Genomic DNA, 20,105 nt, shown 5'->3' with positions numbered 1-20,105 from the left:
AAACCTTCTTTATTCTCGTGTTGTTCTAGGATTGATTTGTTTGTGTTTAACTAGAAACACCATCCTGTCACTCTTTAACGGCAACGATTGCTCTTGCTAGAGGCCCATGCACCTCTCGTTAACATGTGGAGGAATGCTGTAAGCTAACAGGCCTGCTGTGGCTAGTTATGGTTGCTAAGCTACGATTGGACAATTGCGGTTTCGTAAAGGGCTTTAGCGAATGGTCTGATTGGACTGTACCTGTTTGGGCTCCTCTGCTGAGCTTCAAGGTCAGAGCTGGTGGCCTTTTTGCGGTAGAGGGAGCCTTCGTTTTGGGCAGTGTGTGAAGGCGGCTGGGGTGTTGTTGGGGCACCAGTAGCTGGGGCTGAGCGAGAACGTCTAGTCTCCTCTGGCTCTTTTGGACGGGGCCTCCTCCGCGGTTTGGGACGGTCTCGGGCACGAGGACGTCCGTCGAAACGTGTCACAGGTGCTGAGAGGCTGCTAGGAGGTCGATAGGGCTCTCCTCGTGCCTGCGCAAACCAATTAAAAAACAGAGAGAATGTGATACCCAGACATAATGAAAGACGAACTGACACACCATCACTGTGATATGCTGCATGGAAGTTAACTCACATGTGCTGCCTCTCTCTCCTGGACTTGTTCTACAATCTCTGCCATGGTAGATCTCTTCTCTCTGCAGGGACGACAGACATGAGTCACCCAAACAGCAAACACATCCATTATGCAACCTTAAAAGTCATTAGGATCATGCTGGACAGTGCTGACTAGGTAAACTGTAAAGCAGAGTTTTGTAAAGATCATTTGGATTTCACTGTCACCAACCCCACACATTCACATACCCTGAGCGTTTGTCAGAGCCCTCCTTAACGGAGCCCTCCAGGTCACTCGAGTCCTGTCTTTGCAGCCTCTGCTTGCCACTCCCCTCCTGTTCACTAGATGACTGCCTCTCCAGGCGCCTCCGGTAGCGCTCCTGTCGCACAATCAGTGGCAGCTCGTTCAGTCTGGCCTGGATTTCCTGTTCACTGGAGGTCTGTCTACCCAGCTTGTACTCCCTCTCTCGCCGAAGATGGTCCATCTGAGGGTCGGATCTGCTGCCGCGGGGATCCCTCTGGAGACGACCATGGAGAAGCTCCAGCCCAGACTCAGGCCCCATCATGTCTGCCATTGGGATATCCCCAAACTGTTCCCGCTGCACTCTGCTGGCTTCAAGGAGGGGATTTACAGCCTTGTGAATGTGGTTGATCCGGGGCTGCATGAAGTCAGCTTTCAGGTGTTGCCATGCGTATGCCATTTTAGGGTCCATGATGCCACCACTCTGAGCCAAGAAACCAGAACTGCCCAGACTTCCACTGCTGTAATGATTTTGTGCCAGATAGCCTGAGCTGCCCATTCCACCGGGGCTCTGATAATTCTGCGCCAGGTATCCAGAACTCCCCATATTAGGCTGTTGTGCCAAATACCCAGAACTCCCCATATTAGGCTGTTGTGCCAAATACCCAGAACTCCCCATATTAGGCTGTTGTGCCAAATACCCAGAACTTCCCATATTGGGCTGTTGTGCCAAATACCCAGANGGCTGTTGTGCCAAATACCCAGAACTCCCCATATTAGGCTGTTGTGCCAAATACCCAGAACTTCCCATATTGGGCTGTTGTGCCAAATACCCAGAACTCCCCATATTAGGCTGTTGTGCCAAATATCCTGAACTCCCTAAATTAGGCTGCTGTCCCAAATATCCAGAACCTCCCAGATTTTGTGGTTGCGCCAGATATCCAGAACTGCCCATATTCTGTTGAGGCAGAAAGCCAGGGCTCCCTATACCTCCACTGCTTGGCTGTTGAGCTAGGTTACCTGAACTTCCTAACCTGCCAGTGCCTAGATGGTTTTGCACGCCACCCACACACCCAGTAGTCAGTCCATAGTACCCAGAGCTCTCGGCGCTACCAGCAGTTTGATGGTTTATCCCAAGGTAAGTAGAGGTGTCTGCTCCAGCACTCTGGGAGGTCAGTGCTGAGAAGCCAGAGTCACTACCACCTCCGACCGCCTGGTGGTTCATCCCAAGGTATGGGGTGCTCATCAACTTCCCACTGCACTGCTGTTCCAGTCCGTGGTAGCCTGATCCATTTAGAACTGGGTTATAGCTGGCTAGCGTTGAAGACAATCTCTGGGCAGCAGAGGTGGCACCCAGATCCAAACTGGTCTGTAAGGGTTTAGGTTCTATATGCGCCTGTACCGTCTGCCTCAAGAAAGAAGAGGTAGCACTGGTTGAGGGGACGCTGGGAGTCAGACAAGATAATGGGAACATCCTTCGACTGGAGAGTGGGGTTGTCTTTTTCTCCTCCTCCTTTTTCTTCTCAGCCTACAGAGAGAGTTAGTTAAATAACTAATAGCTCTACATAAACCCAGTTAAAACCAGATAACAAATAGTGGTCCAATTAAACAGAGATATAAATAATTATTAGGAATGATGTGTTCACTGCATCTGTATGATTTACTAAATACTACATACGGTGCATGGTAGAAGGCAGACAAGTGAGTGATGCTACACCACATGCATTAAATGTCATGAGACACATGTACGCCCATGTTGATGCAGGAACATGGCAGCGCCGCTGCCTTCTAAGCAAACACACAATCCAAAGCTCACTTTTTTTTTTTCTCGTAGCAGCATTAAATTGTGACTCCACCAAACTGATTAAACATTTATCTACAGTCAAGCTTACTGCGGAAAGCTGGCGGAGGGAGCTGAAGCGTTCTTTCCAGGTTACAGCAGCCTTGCGGAAGGCCTCGTGGCGAAGGATGAGCTGCTCAACCTCGTCGGTTTGGGCTTGGGCCTCGCCTCCCTCCTGCTGCTTGGAGGTGATCAGTGGCTCCTTGGCCTTCAGCCAGGCTTCAGCCTTTACTGTCTCCTGGGCAAACTGGAAATGTTCCTGCTCTGGAAGTGACAGCAGACCAACAGCAGTTACCATCTCACCACATGTTATACTTTATGTATGCTCCAGCAGAAATCTGCCATATCTGTGATGTTTTCTGTGTTGGGTCATAGTTTGGATGTTAACCTTCCTGTTTAAGTCATGTTCACAGTGAATATGTGATGTTTGCACAAACTGGAGCAGTACGATTCATACATGATTCATGATACATTAACTGCACATAACAGGATGAAGTGGAGAAAGCATTTATAGTTTGAGCCCATTTGACATTTAACAGACTGTTGTGTTAAAAGCTGCCTCTGCTCTGAGGTAGTCGTATAGCTGCTCCGGCTACTCACTGCGCTGTAACCTCTCCTGGTGTTTGTCCCATTTCTCAACAAGATCCTTCTGCTTGGTAAGAAGACAGTCCAGCTTCTCTTTTATCTACGGCGACAGACGGATTGCAGTTATGACCACGACAACAGGTAAATGCATGAATTTCATGTATTCTCTTGTAGCAGGTGTGACAGTGAGATGGTGCAGTTTGCCAGCTGGACCTCCTCTGATGCAGGGTTTCCCGCAGCTATCAGGATCTTGCCGAGATCTGCACACTGCTGTATGGTCTTGCTGCGGCCATCTATTTTAGCTTTCAGCTCCTGGTGTTGTTTCATCATCACTTCCAGAGCCGTCAAATCCCTGAGGAGCAGCAGAACAGATAAGATTAGGCAATAACCAGTGTTAGAAAACTAGACGCCTGCACATTGAAAAATATCAGCGGCATGTTTCATAAGTTTACCAGTTTACATGCTCCACTAACTAGTCCTACGACAGATCACCTTAAAATATGTGCAGAGATGGAATCCTCTGACTGTTCTGTTTACTGAAATATCTAAATAGGCATCAAATGGATTGCCATGAAATCAGATAAATAAGATTCTCATCCAGCCTCACCACCAGAACCAGTTTAGCATTTTAGCTGTGACTGTTACGGTTTCATGTTTTACGTCTTAGACTCAGTACAAACCGTCTTTGGTCCCTGTTATTGCCAACTTTTATAAAATTAAAGCACAAAAAACTGATAAACAATTAATCATGAAATCAAGTTCATTCATTAAGCAAAAAAGTAAAATGTTCAGCCTTGTGTGTGAACATTTGTCAAGTCAGTTTCATTTGAAAAGCCAATGATCACAAAAGGGTTTTGCGGTCTGCATAGCATGTGGCGCCCTCTATTCTTAGAGGCCACGTCTTAAATATGAAATGAGGCAATGATCACAGTATAGCTGATTATTTCTTTCAGTCAACTAATTAATCAACTAAGCAGATTGAAAGAGAAAATAAAATGCCGTGCCACCCCATACACGGCACATACATGGAGCTTTATGCTGATGTTGGTATAACAACATGTCGAGCTGCTCAGTTGAACCGGCGAGTCAAAAAAAACAAATAATGGCAGTTATTACAGTGTGAAATTTATAGCCTCTTAATACATCATATGAACAATTGAATAACAGACGTCATATGAAATGAGGTCAAGGTGACACAGCAGTCTAATTCTACACAACACAGTAATGACATTCTGTCTACAGGGACCACACAGGACCACAGAGACTTTCTGTTTAACCGAACACACTGACACACAAAATGCAGTTTGGAAACCGGGCCTCACGCTGAGCACAATAATAAAGACAGAAGAATGAAGAAGGCACTTCGGGTCTCACCTCGGCTCATCCCATCTGATCTGGCCCATGATGCCTTCCATCCACATGAGGTTCTCACGCACCACTGAGAAGAACTGCACCTTGTCGGTTACTGAGGTCACTTGGACGCGACTGGCCTCACAAGAGCTCAGAAGCTCCTTCCACGCCTCCATCACTTCCTGTTCTTTGACCATGATGGCCTCAGCCTTCTCACCGGCATAGATGGTCCTCAGCTGGGCAGCGTTCTCTTGAAGCTGCCTCACCTGAACCAGAACACAAAGGGTTAGTGGCTTCAACACACTAGTATGACTGTCAGTACAATCACTGTGGAAGAATGCTTGTAAAAGAACTGATTTAAATATTCTTCTTCGAGCTAAGCCACAGTCTATGAATTGGGCCATTGATGCATTTTATTGTCAAAAATAGGTTTGGTGTAATTTATCTGCACTCATCCTGTTCCTGTAGAACAGTAAGTCCTCCATGGAGCTGATTCACACAGAAGTTGTATCACTTGCCTGTGCAACTAGCAGTTGAAGGGCATGCTCAAAGGAGTGCATGAGTCTCTGCAGGGTGGCTGGATTGGTGATGTTGGCTTGGCACGCCCTCACCTCTGGCAGCTGCTTCATCTTCCCTGCGATCTGAGCCAAGACCTACAACGCAGGAAAGCGTTGTCATCACGAGTGCTTTAAAAATAGAAGCCGCATATCACGGCCAGACTGTCTACCTGAAATGGTGACGAAGAACGCGGCACACCTGAGTCACACACTGATATCCGATTGGACTGTACCTCTTTGCAGTCGGTGAAGAACTTGTGCAGCTGGTGAGATGCTGCCAGCATCTGCCTGCGGGTCTCCATCAGCTCCAGGAGGTCGGCCCACGACTCGTTCAGCCCGTCTTTCCACTCGGCGATGGTGGCCGCGTCTGAGTGGCCGCAGTCGATCATCTCGTTCACCATTTTGTTCACCTGCTCCATGCGCTGCTGACCGATGCTGTTGGTTTCTGAGGCAAACTTGGTGAACCTCTCCTGAAGAACCTGAAACACATAAACCATGCGATCCTACACGACTGTACACAAGCACACGGGCTTAGTCGTTGTTGTGCAGTAGTCCTGTAATCCTTCCTTGTGAGGCTCATATTATTAACCCATTCTTTCCATAATTGGGGTGGTGGAGGCTCACTGGCAGGTTGGCCCTGCTGGTCGCTTGAGCAACTAGCTTAGTCTTCTCCAGGGCTGCTGTAATGTGGCTCTGATCCCAGCTTCCCAATATGCAAAAAGAGTTTTTACCCTTGTGGGATCAGTTAAGTTGTAAAATTAGTGTTATTAGTAAGTATTAACAAAAAATTTAAAAATAACTGCAGAATGCTTTCTTCCATTCTGACTCACAGGAAATTAAATCTACAGGTGTATAAAACACAGCGTATTGTCTGTTATCTGCGTTTCAGACACAATATTCAACGTTCATTTAATCCCGACTCTGTGGACGTCCCCACAATGTGTCCACCTGGACTGGACGAACTGCCGGCGCCGTGAGCGCACATGAGCAAGGAAGACAAACGGTGCTTGGAACAAATGATTATTGTTTTGGTTTTTTTAAAGTTATTTTTTTGGCCATTGTGCGTTTATTGGATAGAGCAGTGAGAGAGAGAGAGAGAAAGGTGGGGGAGGACATGTGGGAAAGGACCATGAGCGGGATTCAAACTCATGACCTCCACATCGGGCCTGTAGCCCTGCACCTGGGACGCCAGCTCAACCAGGTGAGCCCCACAAATGCTTATTCTGTGGAGAGACCGTGGAAGGAGATTCTAAGTTGTCCACAACTTTATAAATCATCACTGAAAGAGATTGAGTCTAAAATTCTCCAGATATCCTGTGCTACGTCCGCCCACTTTGCTCGGTACACCTTAGAAGTGATTACTGACCTGTTATATCCCATAAAAAGTGCAAAGTCACAGCCAGCCTTGAAGAAACATTTCTGTGAGTTTTCTTTAGTCTGGCTGTCTAGTGATTGGTCAGCTGGTCAGGCAGCTGTAGCACTTATTATATTCATGTTTCTGCATAACTGTAACTGGGTAGATTTATCAAAATACCTGCGGAAACAGGAATCACCAGCATCACTCAGTCTAAAGCTGCAACGAGGAGCTGGCATTTGATTATGAATACACAACAGGGTGTTTTTAACTGATTAATAACAAGTCATAGCAGTACACTTAATATTGAAAATAATAATTGTTTTCATCACAAAATTAAATTTTTTGAATGTGTGCGACATAAAAAATGAAACAGAAAGACACTACTGGCAGTCTGAAGAAGGGAGCTAAGAGGTGAGGAGAACACACAAGTGAAGGAAGCAAGGAGTCACATGAGCTAAACAGAACACACCTCCTGTCAGAGACGTGCCTGATAAACTCCCTCATAGCTGTAGTTTCAGTGTCTAACACCTTTATAGGGTATCTATAGGCTGGATAATGTATTTTTGTGTATCGAATTTCCAAAACGAATAACCTCTAATATAGAAAACACAGTTGAATGATTTGTTTCAATCATCACATTCAAAACACTCCTGATGTGAATAACGTCCTGCAGCTATAGGATGATGGTGCATGCTGTTGGCTCACAAACCATGAAGAGCTGAAAACTTGAATGTTTCCTGCGGTTGAGGTGAACTAGCTGCTAAAGCTGTGTGGATGTACTGACCGTGACGTCTTCAAGGTCCTGGCCCAGCTCAGTGGAGCTGGCCACCGCCTCACGCTCAGTGATCCACTTCTCCAACTCCTCCACCTCCTTGTTGAGCTGGTAGAGCCAGTACTGCTGCTCCAGCTTGGTCTTCCTGTGCTCCACCATGTCCTTCAGAGACACGTACAGCCGGTCTATGTGGGACTGCTGCTTGGTGATCTGTTCACTGTTGAAATTTGAGAGAAAGCCAAATGACAAACCGACAGACGACACATTTCTTGACAACACCACCAACGTCTATTCTCTACAGTAGTTATAATGCCACACCTATCTGGGTGTCCCAGCTCCAGGAGACGCTGGCACTGCTGGGACAGCATGCCCACTGTCTCTGCATATGTTTCCACTGTTTGCTCCAGAGCCAGGTGGGTCTTCAGCAGCTGCAGGGTGCTCGCCTCATCCTGAACAGTATCATGGTGATGATCAGGCTCTGGGTTTCACATGTTCACTCTGATGACCATTTAGGCCAGTAGCTCCATGTGTGAGCGTCAGCGCTGTACGTACCGTGCCTTTCTCTTCATTGACCAGATGGAGCTTCTGCCCCGACAGCCAGGACTCCACTTTAGCTGCCTCACTGTAGTACTGCTGAGACTGCAGAGCAGCATCCAGCATCACAGACCTCCTCTCCGCCTCGAGCTGCAAAACCTCCCATAGCTGGCGTACATGCCCCGCCCCCTCACGCACAAACTCCACTTCGGGAGTTCTCAGCGAAGCGATGATCCCGGCTCGGTCCAGAACCTCCTCGACACGTGCCCGCCGACCTGTCAGCTCCCTCTGAAGTGTCTGTGGGAACAATCAGAGGTGAGTTCCCACACTGAGCACGCTCAGATCGCATCCGCCGGCCAAAATGCATCCTTGACGCATACCTGGTTCTTTTTTACATGCTGCTGTACACTCTGGAGGTTGTTCCCATAATCCTTGCAGGAGGCCACCGGAAGCCTCTCCTGAATCCACAGCTATGGAGGAAACCACAGTCATCGTTACATGGCTCACACAGTACACACAGTATACAGCATGTGATCTATGTGATCAGGATCAAACAGGGCAGCTGAGGCAAACATGTGATAATTACTCTGCTATTACTTAATTATTATTATTATAGATGCCCTATTTCATAACACCACATTACTGATGCCACCTCTGATGGATGTAGAGGGTTTAAAAACTGTGTATATGTACGACGGATATCGGCAATAAGAGGATGGAGAGCTGAGCTGATGGGAACTAGAAGGGCGACACTCACTATCTCATCCTCCAGGTCCTGGGCGACTTGGTGCATCTCTTTGGATGCCAGCAGGATGCGGCGTCTCTCCTTCAGGGGCTCAATGAGGCGGACGATGCGGGTCTCCACCACGCCTGATTGCTCGCCGCCTTCCCTGTCACCTGCCATCAGCCCTCGCTGGGGTAGGCAGAGCCCCTGCAAGCTTCCCAGCTCGCCCACATCCTTGTAGAAGTCCCCTATCTGGGATTCCATAGCCTGCCCCAGAGGCAAGGGGAAGGTCATGTTACAGCCATATGAAGGATGGACAAACACAGCACATCAGCTGTTTTCCTGTCAGAGCATTTTAGGGTTATGTAATGCGTTGCCTCACTTAAGAAAAAAAAGCATATGGTGCATTTTTTAATGCCACTAAACCTCGTGTATGAGACCATGCCAGTACAGAGGCCGCTGTGGACGCACGTCAGAGCTGGAGAGAATTACATAAACTACAATGAGCTGAACTCTACAGTCTGTCAGAAGCATTAGTCGTATCAGGGCAGATTAGAGCGTTTTAGTCATACAAACAGTTCTCATGAGCAAAGGTGCTGCGGTGGGACAAATAATCCTCGTGGCTGAGGTAAATGTCAAAGGGTGGAGTCGGAAAAGAACAAGTTATTGTTTTTCCTTTAGAAAAACTAAAGATTTAATTAGATAATATTTTTAAAGTACAGTTGGATGCGCCTATTTTATGCTCCTACATACGTTCATGTTCATTTTAACTTAAACACATTCTATTTAAGATGTCCGACCTTCATTGAAAAACCCGACTGAGGTTTAAGGTTCAACATTCAAAGACGGTACGTTGGATCTCACAGCCCGTACGATATGTTCACAGGAAAAATAAGAACTGAAAAAAGAGATGAGATAGATGCAGGAGTTTTCTAAACAGATGTGGTACCGGTACCACCAGAGTTTATGGGCCTGATGTGTGGGTGGGCTGTGAGATGTTTCCAGGACTATAACCAGGTACGTATGTTAGAGTAAAATAAAAACCTGAACAAACATGCATCTATAAACACTGTCGAACAAAAGCAGACAGCATTTTAAGTCTCAAGCACTGGTTGAACACTAGAGACGGTGAAACAGCTTCTCAGACTGACCCGGGAGAACACTGACACTTGCCTGGAATTTCTGGAGCTGCTCATTGAAGGTGGGCAGATGGTGAGCCTGCTCCAGCTGGGGAGGCTGCTGCTCCAGGTGGGACAGCTGGTTGTCCAGGTCCGAGTAGCTCTTGACCGCCGGCTCGGGCTTGTTGTTTTCAAAGAGCTGACGGGCCTTGGCCTTGGTGGTGGTCTCCAGGTCAGACCAGCACTCCCTGATCTCCTCCAGCTTCTGCTGCACGACCGAACGCAGCTCCGGCTTCTCCTGGATCAGCTCCTGACCCTCCTGGAGAGGGAAGGTGAAACTGTTCAAGACCACTTCACAAAGCGCTGCATGGTGCAGCTCGGACTGAGCAGAACCATGACATCCAGCTCCTGTAAGTCACCATGTGTTTTATTTTGTTAAACGGATCTTATTTTAAATGAGGCTGTGTGTGGGACTGTGGGTTCTTGGCTGATTGCTTTCTTTGCTTCTCACTCGTACGCTCCTTTAATGTCAGGTTTTGCTTCAAGGGACGGTTCTTATGGGCTGAAATGATTGTTGGCTTACTGGGTACAAGAACTCTGTGATATGCACAGAGCTGTCCACCATCTTAGATTTTCCAGCACAAAAAAAATCTAAATCAACATTAATTCTGAATCAGTTGACTGTTTCATGCCGGTGATTTTTTACATAGCTGCAAACCTTTTATTAATTATCTTTACCAAGAAGATTTGGTGCTCAAACTACATCCATGAGGAACGAACAGCCGTGTTACAAACCTCCACACATGTATGTAAACACACTGAGCCATGCATCCTGTCTGAATGCACAGTATGTATTCCAGTATTTTAGGGAGGAACTGGGAGAATAACAGCTAGTGCTAGAAAGTCAGTTTTGTCCCCAAAATAGATTGGCACAACAGAGCTCCATGCCAAGGCTGAAGCCCCCCGCTTGCAGAGAGGCAGGTGTATGGAGCAAAGTTTGGCCTCGGGCTGACCTAAAAATCATGCATGGTAAGTCTAATAAACCCCCGATCTGTCCTTCGCCCATGCTCCTCTGCTCCTCTCCCCTCCACCAAATCTTGGGCTTTGTTAATGATGTGATCTGGAAGAGGAGATGCGGTGAGATCAAAGCTGGTGGCATTCCCTTTTGTGTCAATGTAGAACAGATTATCACCACCCATACCTAGACCTGGGGGAGGAGGAGGAGGTGTTCTCCATCTATGACAGGATTCTGCACATTTCTGGACCCTCACGCTTTGAAAGGCCCGTAAAATGTGCAGCTTTATTCTTATTTATTGCAGAAACCATTTGGTGACATGTGACGGATGCAGTCGACGTTCACGCAGCTCCGTGTTGTAATAACAGCTGCACATATGACGGGTTTTATCTCCTAAATCCTGCTCCTCTGCTTTATCTTTGGCTGAGAGTTGGACCTATATCCTATGGCTTTCATAATGCAGTGCTGCATTCCTTCTCTTGGCACAGGCTCTCTGCTTAACTGCTGCTAGCGCTCACTCTCTCACATCGCTCTCGCTCGCTCCTATCTTTCCTCAGCCTCGCTCTGCCTCTCATAATGCAGAGCCAGCAGAAAGCAGGTCTCTCTCTCTCTGCCTCCTCTCTCTCTTGGCTTTACTGACACACAGAGTGAGGTGGAGGGAGAAGAAATCAGAGAGGGGGTGGAGAGAGGAGAGGAGGAAGGCAGACTGAAGGAAGAAGGAGAGCGAAAAGAGAAAGAATCAAAGGTTTATGGAACGGGATGGAGGCTGCGGGTGTGCTGGGCTGAGCCTCGGCCCGGACACAGCCGGATCCAAAGGGCATCGGCGGAGTGGATTTTCGAGGCGGCCGTGGCTGACATTGTGCAATATTTTAATGGCTACCACAAATAAATCACGCTATTATGGCAGCATTGTGTTGCCAAATTCTGCAGGCTTTCTTGTAATGCTGATGCAGCATCGTGAAATAGTGGGTGGGATTAGCCCAGCTCGCTTTATACTACTTGCACAAACAAGGCTGCGTTCACACCTACTCTACAGATAAAAGTAACACCGTGCAACTTACACTATTATCTGCATAACACTTACACCGGTGATGAATTTGCAAAAACTACTTGCTGCACAACGGCACCGACAACTTTCAGCTGTGACACGGACCGAACTGGATCACTTGGTGTACGTTCAACATGCTGTGATTGTGAATTAATGTATGAATATAAACAACTAGACACCAGACAATGCTGGTCACGTGGTTGTTTCCACCACAGTGAGGCGTCATGTATGTGGAGCAGGTGTGTTAATACTGACAACTGCTGTGAGCCAAACTGAGGCTCTAAAGTGGCAGAAAGACTTTTTTTTTCTACATTATGGGACAATTCTGGGCTGTAAACTGTTCTAATACAAATATCATTTATTTACCTGTAGAAAATAAAGAAAGTGATCGACCGCAAAACAAGCACGATAAGCTGCACATGATGCAAATAATATTAAAATACGTTAAATGCAATCTGACAAACAACAACGTCTGCAGAGCGGTGTTGTGGGAATGCCTGAGATGATGCACGTAGAAGTGTTTTTAAGTGAATACGAGCAAAAACATTATATTCTGATGCAATTAAACAGAATTTTCATTTAAGGCGAAATTTGTTTGATGATGTCACAGGAAGTGCTTCCAGATTGAAATGTCAGGAGGACGCTGACACGTTCACCTGCTGCTTGGTGCGGGTCAGACACCAGAACTAGTTGTTGGTAAAATATCATAGTTTGAGTTAAAATACGTTACAAGCTTCTGCTCCATGTTCTGGGTGGCTGATGAATCCCATCTAATACATAATTTGTGGGCTGACAAGGAGCTAGTAAGGCAATAAAACTAAACAGCATTGGTCAGAAATGCATCACTTTGCTGTATAGGAGGGTAATTCTAAGAGATGAGGCTAATTGCAAAAGGGTAATTGTGAGGTAATCTGGACTTTATGAAACACTTGTCCAACCAGTGAAAGTCACTTCTGGATGGTAGACGTGGTGAAAGCTACCAGTAGAACCCACACCCCAGATGGGTTTGTGGGGCTACAAGACAATATAATTATCACTCAAATAATGCACAGGGATGCACGAATGTCATTTATAAAACCCCAGTGTGTTATTAGAGAGCCACAAATTCAATAAAAGCCTGAAGAAGTCACCTGCAGTCGTCCTCTAGCATACAGCTGATACATGAAGATGTTTAGAATGATGATCTGGGTTCATGATGTGTTTGGATCAGGACCAAATGAAGACTGTGCTGTGTGTGTGTAATATCACGGTACATCTAAAAGCATGTATGGTGTGTGTTTGAGATGTTTTCACCAAGTCTAACCAACCGCCAATAAATCTCTTTGTCCATGAGACACCTGTCCAGGAGGACGGCACTGTTGGAATAATTAATAACCACAAACCAAAGCTGCCACCCTCCACCTGAAGTGTGATTAAAGTTCTGAAATGTGTAGTTAACACAAGATGAAAAGAAAATCCAATTAAGATGCAGAAACAGCGACATTACTTCAGCGAGGACAATCAAATGTCACACAGACACAGAAAACACTACGTATGTGTTATAAAAGTACTGCTGGGCCGAACCGAACATACAGACGACATCTGTTGAGTTTATAGTTCAGCTTGAAAATGGTACATAAAGATGAATACGGCACGATTTACATGGAAGTTAAAGGAGTTTTCTAGTTTTGTGTCGTGAATACGTGCACTTGATAAGCAAAAAGAGTAGACGTAATAATCTCTACAATAGGACAGACCTGATGCTGCACATATCAGCGTCGGCACAAAATTGAGTTGGAAAATATCTGCACATCAGATATCAGCAAATGAACACTTCATAATGCTAACACATAGCCTAGAATAAATACCCTGATGGCGGCTAAACACTACAGAGCACTGCATTAACATGAACACATGAGGCGTCTCCTACAGGACCACCCAGATTCTACATGAGGCAGTACGCTAGCTGTTAGCATGTTAGCTCCCCCTGACCAGCATGTAGGTTCTGATACCAACAACAAGTGACTGTTAAACTAGACCTGCGTTACTTTAACTGAGTATGAGGCTTTAGGGTTATGACGTTATATTCTGGAGTGAAATGTTCCCACAGCAGCCTGAGCCTTTAGCATGTACGAACGGACGCTTCATGTGTGACATATTGTTAGTTCAGTAACCAGCAGGTTAAACCAACTACCCTACAATCATGACATCATTCTTAGTCAACCTGTTTACCCTCAGAACACCTTCATGTTACCACCTGGATGCTACACAATTAAATTTATGTATAATTATATACAATTATCCTTTGTCTTTGCACTGTTTTTTCAATTTGCACATTTTGTACAGTTATTTATTTTATTTTATTTTTTATTTTTCATTTTTTTTAAAGATAGTATTTAACTTGAGCCATTCTCTGTTGTGATTGGTGTTTTTTCTTTGCTGCTGCTGTATCACAGTAATTTCCCAGGCCTGGGATGAATAAAGTATTTTTCTATTCTATTCTATTTCTTTCTATTATTAAAACAGCTGGAATTACAAGAAGGCACCGTTTGAGGAAACCATTGACTTCATCCATGTGGAATAAGAGTTTTATATTTTCAGTTTTTTTTATTAGTTTGAAAAACAACTGTTTTAATTTTATCTAAAATTTAAATTTAAATTGTGAGTTTGATTCCAAACTATGACCAAATCAGCACTGGCTCTACTTACTGTGCTGCAGTCAGAAATCTGGTGATATTCTACGGCTTTATTTCTTTTTTTTTATATAACACAAGAAGACTAAAACCAACATCTACATGATCCTCAGCAGCAGCTAAAGCGTGACATATAGCAGCTTATTCCTCAGTTAGACTTTACTGTCCTTCACTTGCCCACATATCATGAAAGACAGCACAAGACACTGACACAGCATCAACAAACATCTCTAACCAATAAACACAGGCGCTGGATGACAGATGGATTGTACTTTAAATGCAGTTTTTAGTTTGAGCTCCATTTTTGTCCAAAATGAATTCGTTAACAGCAAATGAATGAATGAATGATTCCAGCAGCAGCACCGGTGACATTTCCCTTCGTTAACGTGAATGCAGCATCACTGTCAACACGAGAGAACCACATGTTGTCTGAAAATAGTCCACAACTAACACACAAGAACTAATTCACTCGTGTGTTTTGTAAAATCTGCGGCGCCTTTAGCTGAGTTCTACAGACAACGTATAGAAAGTCTGAGCAGTTGTTTTACAGCAGAACTTTTGTCCATTTTAAAAAACACAGGCGTTGCTTATGGCGCTGATGAACAGAAGCAGCAGTTAAACATTACGATGCTGGAGTATTCAGAATATAAAGTATAAACAAATAAAGGGAAAAAAACCTTCGTGTTCAACTTAAATCATGGTAGATATGTACTGAGTACCAGCCGAGCTGTTGATAAAGTGTCCGGCTTTAATAATGGAAGTGGTGCGTATTCATTAGTCTGGTTCTGATCCGTGTGCTCCAGCGAGACGGCCCCGTGGTTCTGTCTGTGTGTTTACAGGCCGCTGACCCCTGAGCTCATGGTAAGGCTTGGCACAAGGTCAGCTGTGAGTCCTCTGGCTGTAGCCGAGCAGCACCCACAGATCGTCCACACACACCAGCCGGGCCTGGAGCTGTGTGGCTGCTTCATGTGCTGAGTAAGTACTGTGAGGGAGAACGGAGGTACGGGGCCGAGGCGGGAACCCTTCCAAAAGGACGCCGAGTTCTCCGATCGCGGCAGGACGCAGCGTCATCTTTTCTCTCTGTCTCTCAGGTAACGACAGAGACAGCGGTGGGGTGGATTAAGTGATGTTAGCGAGGCTGTGATGGTCACTTTGACTGTCTGCTATACGTACAGGAGACACCATCTGTACGGAGCAGCCATCTTCTGCACTCACTGTCAGTCCTTCATGTTTCTGGTGTTTTGCACGAGAGGTTGTACAAACTGCTCTGATGATTCACAAGTAAAGCAGAACCCTGTTCCGTTTGGTTCTGAGCTGAGATGTCGCTGCAGGTTGAGGCTTCGCTCTAAACAGTCACATGACCGACAGAACATTATGGAAATTCTACATACTGAAGTGTTCTGTTCCCACTGTTCACTGGGCTGGCGGTGGAAGACACATATGGCCTCAGTGCAGTACCAGTGGTTCCCTTCTGGTCCAGCAGCTCTGGTGCGTTTTGCACTCGTTCCACTGTGTGTGTGTGTGTCTGCTGTACAGTCGCTCATAAAGGCAGGATAGCAACAGAAAGACCCTGAATGTCCAGGTCCCAGGACATGCCGAGGCAGACCTCACCACTAAACATCCTGCACAGGTCAATAAAAAATAAAAAAAAGAACTAAAGGCTGATTTTTGTGGTTAGTGGAGCGCCTACAGTGTAGCTGCTGAATGAGAAAACTGTATGAGTGATCTGAATCGTTAAATCAGCTTCATGAAGACAACTAGGTGGACTATTCCATTTGTATTTTAGTGAACTATAGCTATACAAATGGCGTTACTACTTATCAGAGGAATTTTATTCTATCCCACCAGTACTGGAGACACTCAGGTAATCAGATGTTAACGTCACAGTTATCATCTTCTGCTCAAATGGGTTTTTTTTTTTACCTCTCAATATAAAATAAAGCAAACAGGAATTGATTCATAGACACAGCTGATGATTAGAAGCATTACAATGGGGCAGAAATCTAATAAGCAACTTTTAGAAAACATATATAAGACACTACGCTGGGGCTGCTGCTATAAAACATCTCTAAATGAAGCAGTTACACTGTTCTCTGACCAACCAAAAGACCTGATAATGATGTAAAACAGAGAAAAGCAGCAACTCTTTACGTTTCAGGAGCCAGAAAAATGAACAACCAATGTAGTTGCAGATGCAGTTTCTGTCAATCCACTCAGTCATTAACCGGCCAATCATTTCAGCGCTACGCCATGCTAACCAAAATGAAAACCAGATGGAGAACAGGACTCTAGCGGCTCCAACGCTGGATTTGTGGAAGATACTGGTGAAGCTAACTTGTCATCCACTGTCCTGTAACCTGAGCTAATTCATTTTAAACACACTTTACATCAGCGGCCCAATGAGCAGCGTGCATAACGACCCAAACCTGCATCTCTGTGACAACATCAGCCTCTTTTTCAATGAGCTGCGCTGCTGCATCTGATGAACCGTGTCTGTACAAAATAAGATCTGAATTATAAACTATTTCTACGCTTTACTTTGCTGCTCAGCGGGCAAATAAGACGCATCATGCACTGATGAAAACACTAATTAATACGGCTGCATGGATTCAGTGACTAATCACGAAAGCTAAAACAACTAGAAATCCAAAAGCACCAACATCTGAGCTCACAGGTTGCTAACAGAGCCCTCGTTTAGCTCGTTAGCATCGTGACCGACTGAGTCAAGGTGTCTGGATCGGTGGGAGGGTCGAACCTTAAAGTCTACCTCATACAACATGCTTAACGAGGACTTCCTGATTAGGTAACACGCCGTAGCAGGGCTCGTCTTCAAGGGCCGTGCTTATAATTAGTTATGTGGCTATCTTATGAATATTTAATAAAACAGTATATACTACCAAAAAAAATGTGTGTAAAAATCTATAGTCTAATGAATTTCTTAATGTATTCAATAAAATAATTAATAATTAAAACACAAGGAAATGTAAACAAATCCTCTCAGGCTGTATTCAGACGTGTAGATACGTTCCAGGAAGTCTGATAAACTTTTATTTTTTAATGTTTGTCCAGGAGAACAATGAACAGGTCACACTTCCACACCGACATAAATGACTGCCTACATTTTAAGTGTTAGTTTGACTCCCAGATATTCAGAACCGCTGCTGACTCCACACTATAAATGATAACGCACTGAGAGGGTTTTTCCTTGGTGCAGCTTTTGGCCACTGACACGCATTGAAGAAAATGAGTGAGCTGCTCATCAGCCTGCGTTAATTTCCTATTGAGAAAACAATGATTAAAACATTTATTAAAAGGTGGGTATTGTTAAATTGGCTGCGGGGGCTGAAAGCAAAAGAGCACTTCCTGGTTGGACCACATCAGATCTAATCAATCTGAACCTATCCTGATGCATCATCACACATGAACATCTTCAGTCTGTAATTCTGTCTGAATGGTTCAAAAGCACAAACACATGAACGCACATTTCTATGACACAAGCAAAAACTTTGTGTCTCTGTCGTCACATTTTCCTGAATATCATCAGCAACATATTCAAACTGGGCAAACGCAAAGTGCCACCAGTAGAGATGGAGCCTGACTGACTGATTTACATGCCATGAGCCCACCTGAGCTCCACCGAGGCAGAGGGCATGGAGAACATTCTGTGTGGATGGCAGAGCAGCACACAGCATGCTGGGAGTGTGTTGCAGAAACGCAAACCAGAGGATGTTCTGATGATGTGAACTGGCCTCATATCGGCCGTATAGGAGGAAATCAAAGCGTGTGCACGCTCCCCGTCTGTCTGGCCTTCACTGCTGCTGCAAAGGTTCACGTGTCCTCTATGTGATTCACTGGAGCCTCCAAAAGCAGGCAGTGAAATTCAGATGGATCAAACCAGAATGAGCCACAGGGATCACACCACCTGTGAACCTGAAAACAACACCGCCACGACAGCAATATAACCTTGAGAATGTAATTCAGGATGTCCCCAAGCCAACCAAGTGATGAGATGAGAGCTGAGTGATGACATCTCACCTACTTTCACCTATTCGGTTTTACTGCCACCACACCCACCACCAACACCGTTTCTTAGTCAATTGCTCCCTTTGCCATGATGCCCCTCACCCCCCCTCCCACCTGCTATGGCTGTCTGACCTCCCTATCCACCCCCCCACCCCATCCCCTCATCTCAGTGAACATCCCCATGTCACCTCTACTCACCTGTTCTATCTTGGCCAGCCATTCTTTATTGCGGGCCAGTTCTGCCATAAAGGCCTGGTGCTTCAGCCACTTCCTGTGTAGCTTTTGAGCCTCATCCCGCGCCGTGTCTCGGGCCATAAGCATCTTCTCTTCCACCCGCTGTCCCAATCACTCAGCTAGGGGAGACAAAAATAGCCACCATCAGGAGCCCAACGCTCGAGCCAACCCTTCTTCCCCCCTTTCCCACAGGACGTCCTGCCTGCCTCCTCTACGCAAGAGCCACCCGCTCTGCTCTGCAGGGGCCTAGGTACCTGTGCTGTCACCACCCACCCCAACCCCCACCAGACACCCTTTTCTGGGGAAAAAAATCAAGATAAGCACCTCAGCAGCAGCAGTGGTAGCAATGGAAGCACTCAAGCCCTTCCTTTGGGTCGCCCCTGGGTCCTCATGCCCTACCGCTTCATGGGTCTTGCGGTCCTGATGCTGCAGTGCCTGCTAGCCAGTCTCAGAGAAGGCAAAAACAATCAGCGAAAAAGAGGAAATGCGCCAATGACAACACTGCTAAAGAACGGCACACACATCCAAGATTCCTGGCAGGTTACGGGCTGTCTTCTAGCACACCACCCAATGTCAGTTACAATCCAGCCATCAGCGAAGGCGTAGATGTAGCATAGCCACAGACGAATCCTTCAGCCGGGGCAAAACCTGACCATCCAGCACTCGTCAGTCCCGGTCAATCTGTAGTCCTGTCTAATGATGCTGTAGACAGGAGGAGGAGGAAGAGTTGGAGTGGGAGGAGCAGGGTGAATGGGATGCAGAGGCAGTGCAGAGGAGGCCAGATAACATAAGCTATCCGCTCTGGAAATGCATCGTTCCCACCGCTGCAAAGATGCACACGCAGGCTGCTGTGAGATAGTACACTATTTCCTCTCCTCAGCTCCCCTTCCTCGAGTCCCTGAACAGCTCAGCCGCGGTTGGTGCATGCTGCTGCAGTCCTTGCCTCTCAGCTACGCTCCTGTGTGTGTGTGTGTGTGTGAGTGAGTGTGTGTGTGTGCTTGCGTGAGTGTGTGTGTGTGAGTGTGTGTGCAATCACAATCAGCACTGCAGTGCCGGAGCAGAGAGAGAGAGAGAGAGAGAGAGAGAGAGAGAGAGAGAGACGGGAGGAGGGGAGAGAGGGGGGAGGCAGTAAGAGATGGAGAGGAAGACAGAGAGAGGAAATGGAGAAAGGGGGAGCGGCAGAGCAAAAAAAAAAAAAAGAGAAGAAGAAGAAGAGGAGAGCGAGTCAAAAGAGGGAAAAGATGGTGTTAGTGCGGGAGGCGGCGTGGAGGGTGGGGGGGTTAGTGAAACAGAGAAAGGAAGCGAGAGCCTGCGTCATCCCTCAGTGTCACCAGGGACATTTCTCTGCACTAGAAATGACTGCACTCGGAGCGGGAGCAGGATTTGGGAAGGAGGGGGGAGGTGTCGTTTTAAAACAGCTGAATGAGAGGGAAGGATGCACACAT

At 46.2% G+C, this 20,105-nt stretch overlaps 1 protein-coding gene across 1 annotated transcript; it reads right to left on the bottom strand.

Moving 5' to 3' along the window:
- Window positions 1-4,626: 4,626 nt before the first annotated feature.
- Window positions 4,627-18,747, bottom strand: LOC103363752 (spectrin beta chain, non-erythrocytic 4-like). The gene is made up of 10 exons (XM_008290636.1): window positions 18,625-18,747; window positions 9,724-9,987; window positions 8,584-8,817; window positions 8,207-8,296; window positions 7,845-8,123; window positions 7,611-7,741; window positions 7,305-7,509; window positions 5,397-5,642; window positions 5,125-5,259; window positions 4,627-4,872 (listed from the first exon to the last, which is right to left on the bottom strand). Exons 1-10 carry the CDS (start codon window positions 18,745-18,747, stop codon window positions 4,627-4,629), a joined length of 1,953 nt encoding a protein of 650 aa, XP_008288858.1.
- Window positions 18,748-20,105: the final 1,358 nt, after the last annotated feature.

Source organism: Stegastes partitus, unplaced genomic scaffold (genome assembly GCF_000690725.1).
Source record: "Stegastes partitus isolate 25-593 unplaced genomic scaffold, Stegastes_partitus-1.0.2 Scaffold687, whole genome shotgun sequence".
Classification (NCBI taxonomy): domain Eukaryota; kingdom Metazoa; phylum Chordata; class Actinopteri; family Pomacentridae; genus Stegastes; species Stegastes partitus.
The sequence above is the reverse complement of the archived record's forward strand: the minus strand, read 5'-3'. Positions and strand labels throughout refer to the sequence as shown.

Bases quoted from the DNA above. Each gene is read 5' to 3' on its own strand.
- LOC103363752 (XM_008290636.1), bottom strand. From the start codon at position 18,747: ATGCTTATGGCCCGAGACACGGCGCGGGATGAGGCTCAAAAGCTACAC. The intron at 9,988-18,624 runs GTGAGTAGAGGT...TTCCCTCTCCAG, and splicing joins GGCTGGCCAAGATAGAACAG to GAGGGTCAGGAGCTGATCCA. The intron at 5,260-5,396 runs GTACAGTCCAAT...CCTGCGTTGTAG, and splicing joins TCTTCACCGACTGCAAAGAG to GTCTTGGCTCAGATCGCAGG.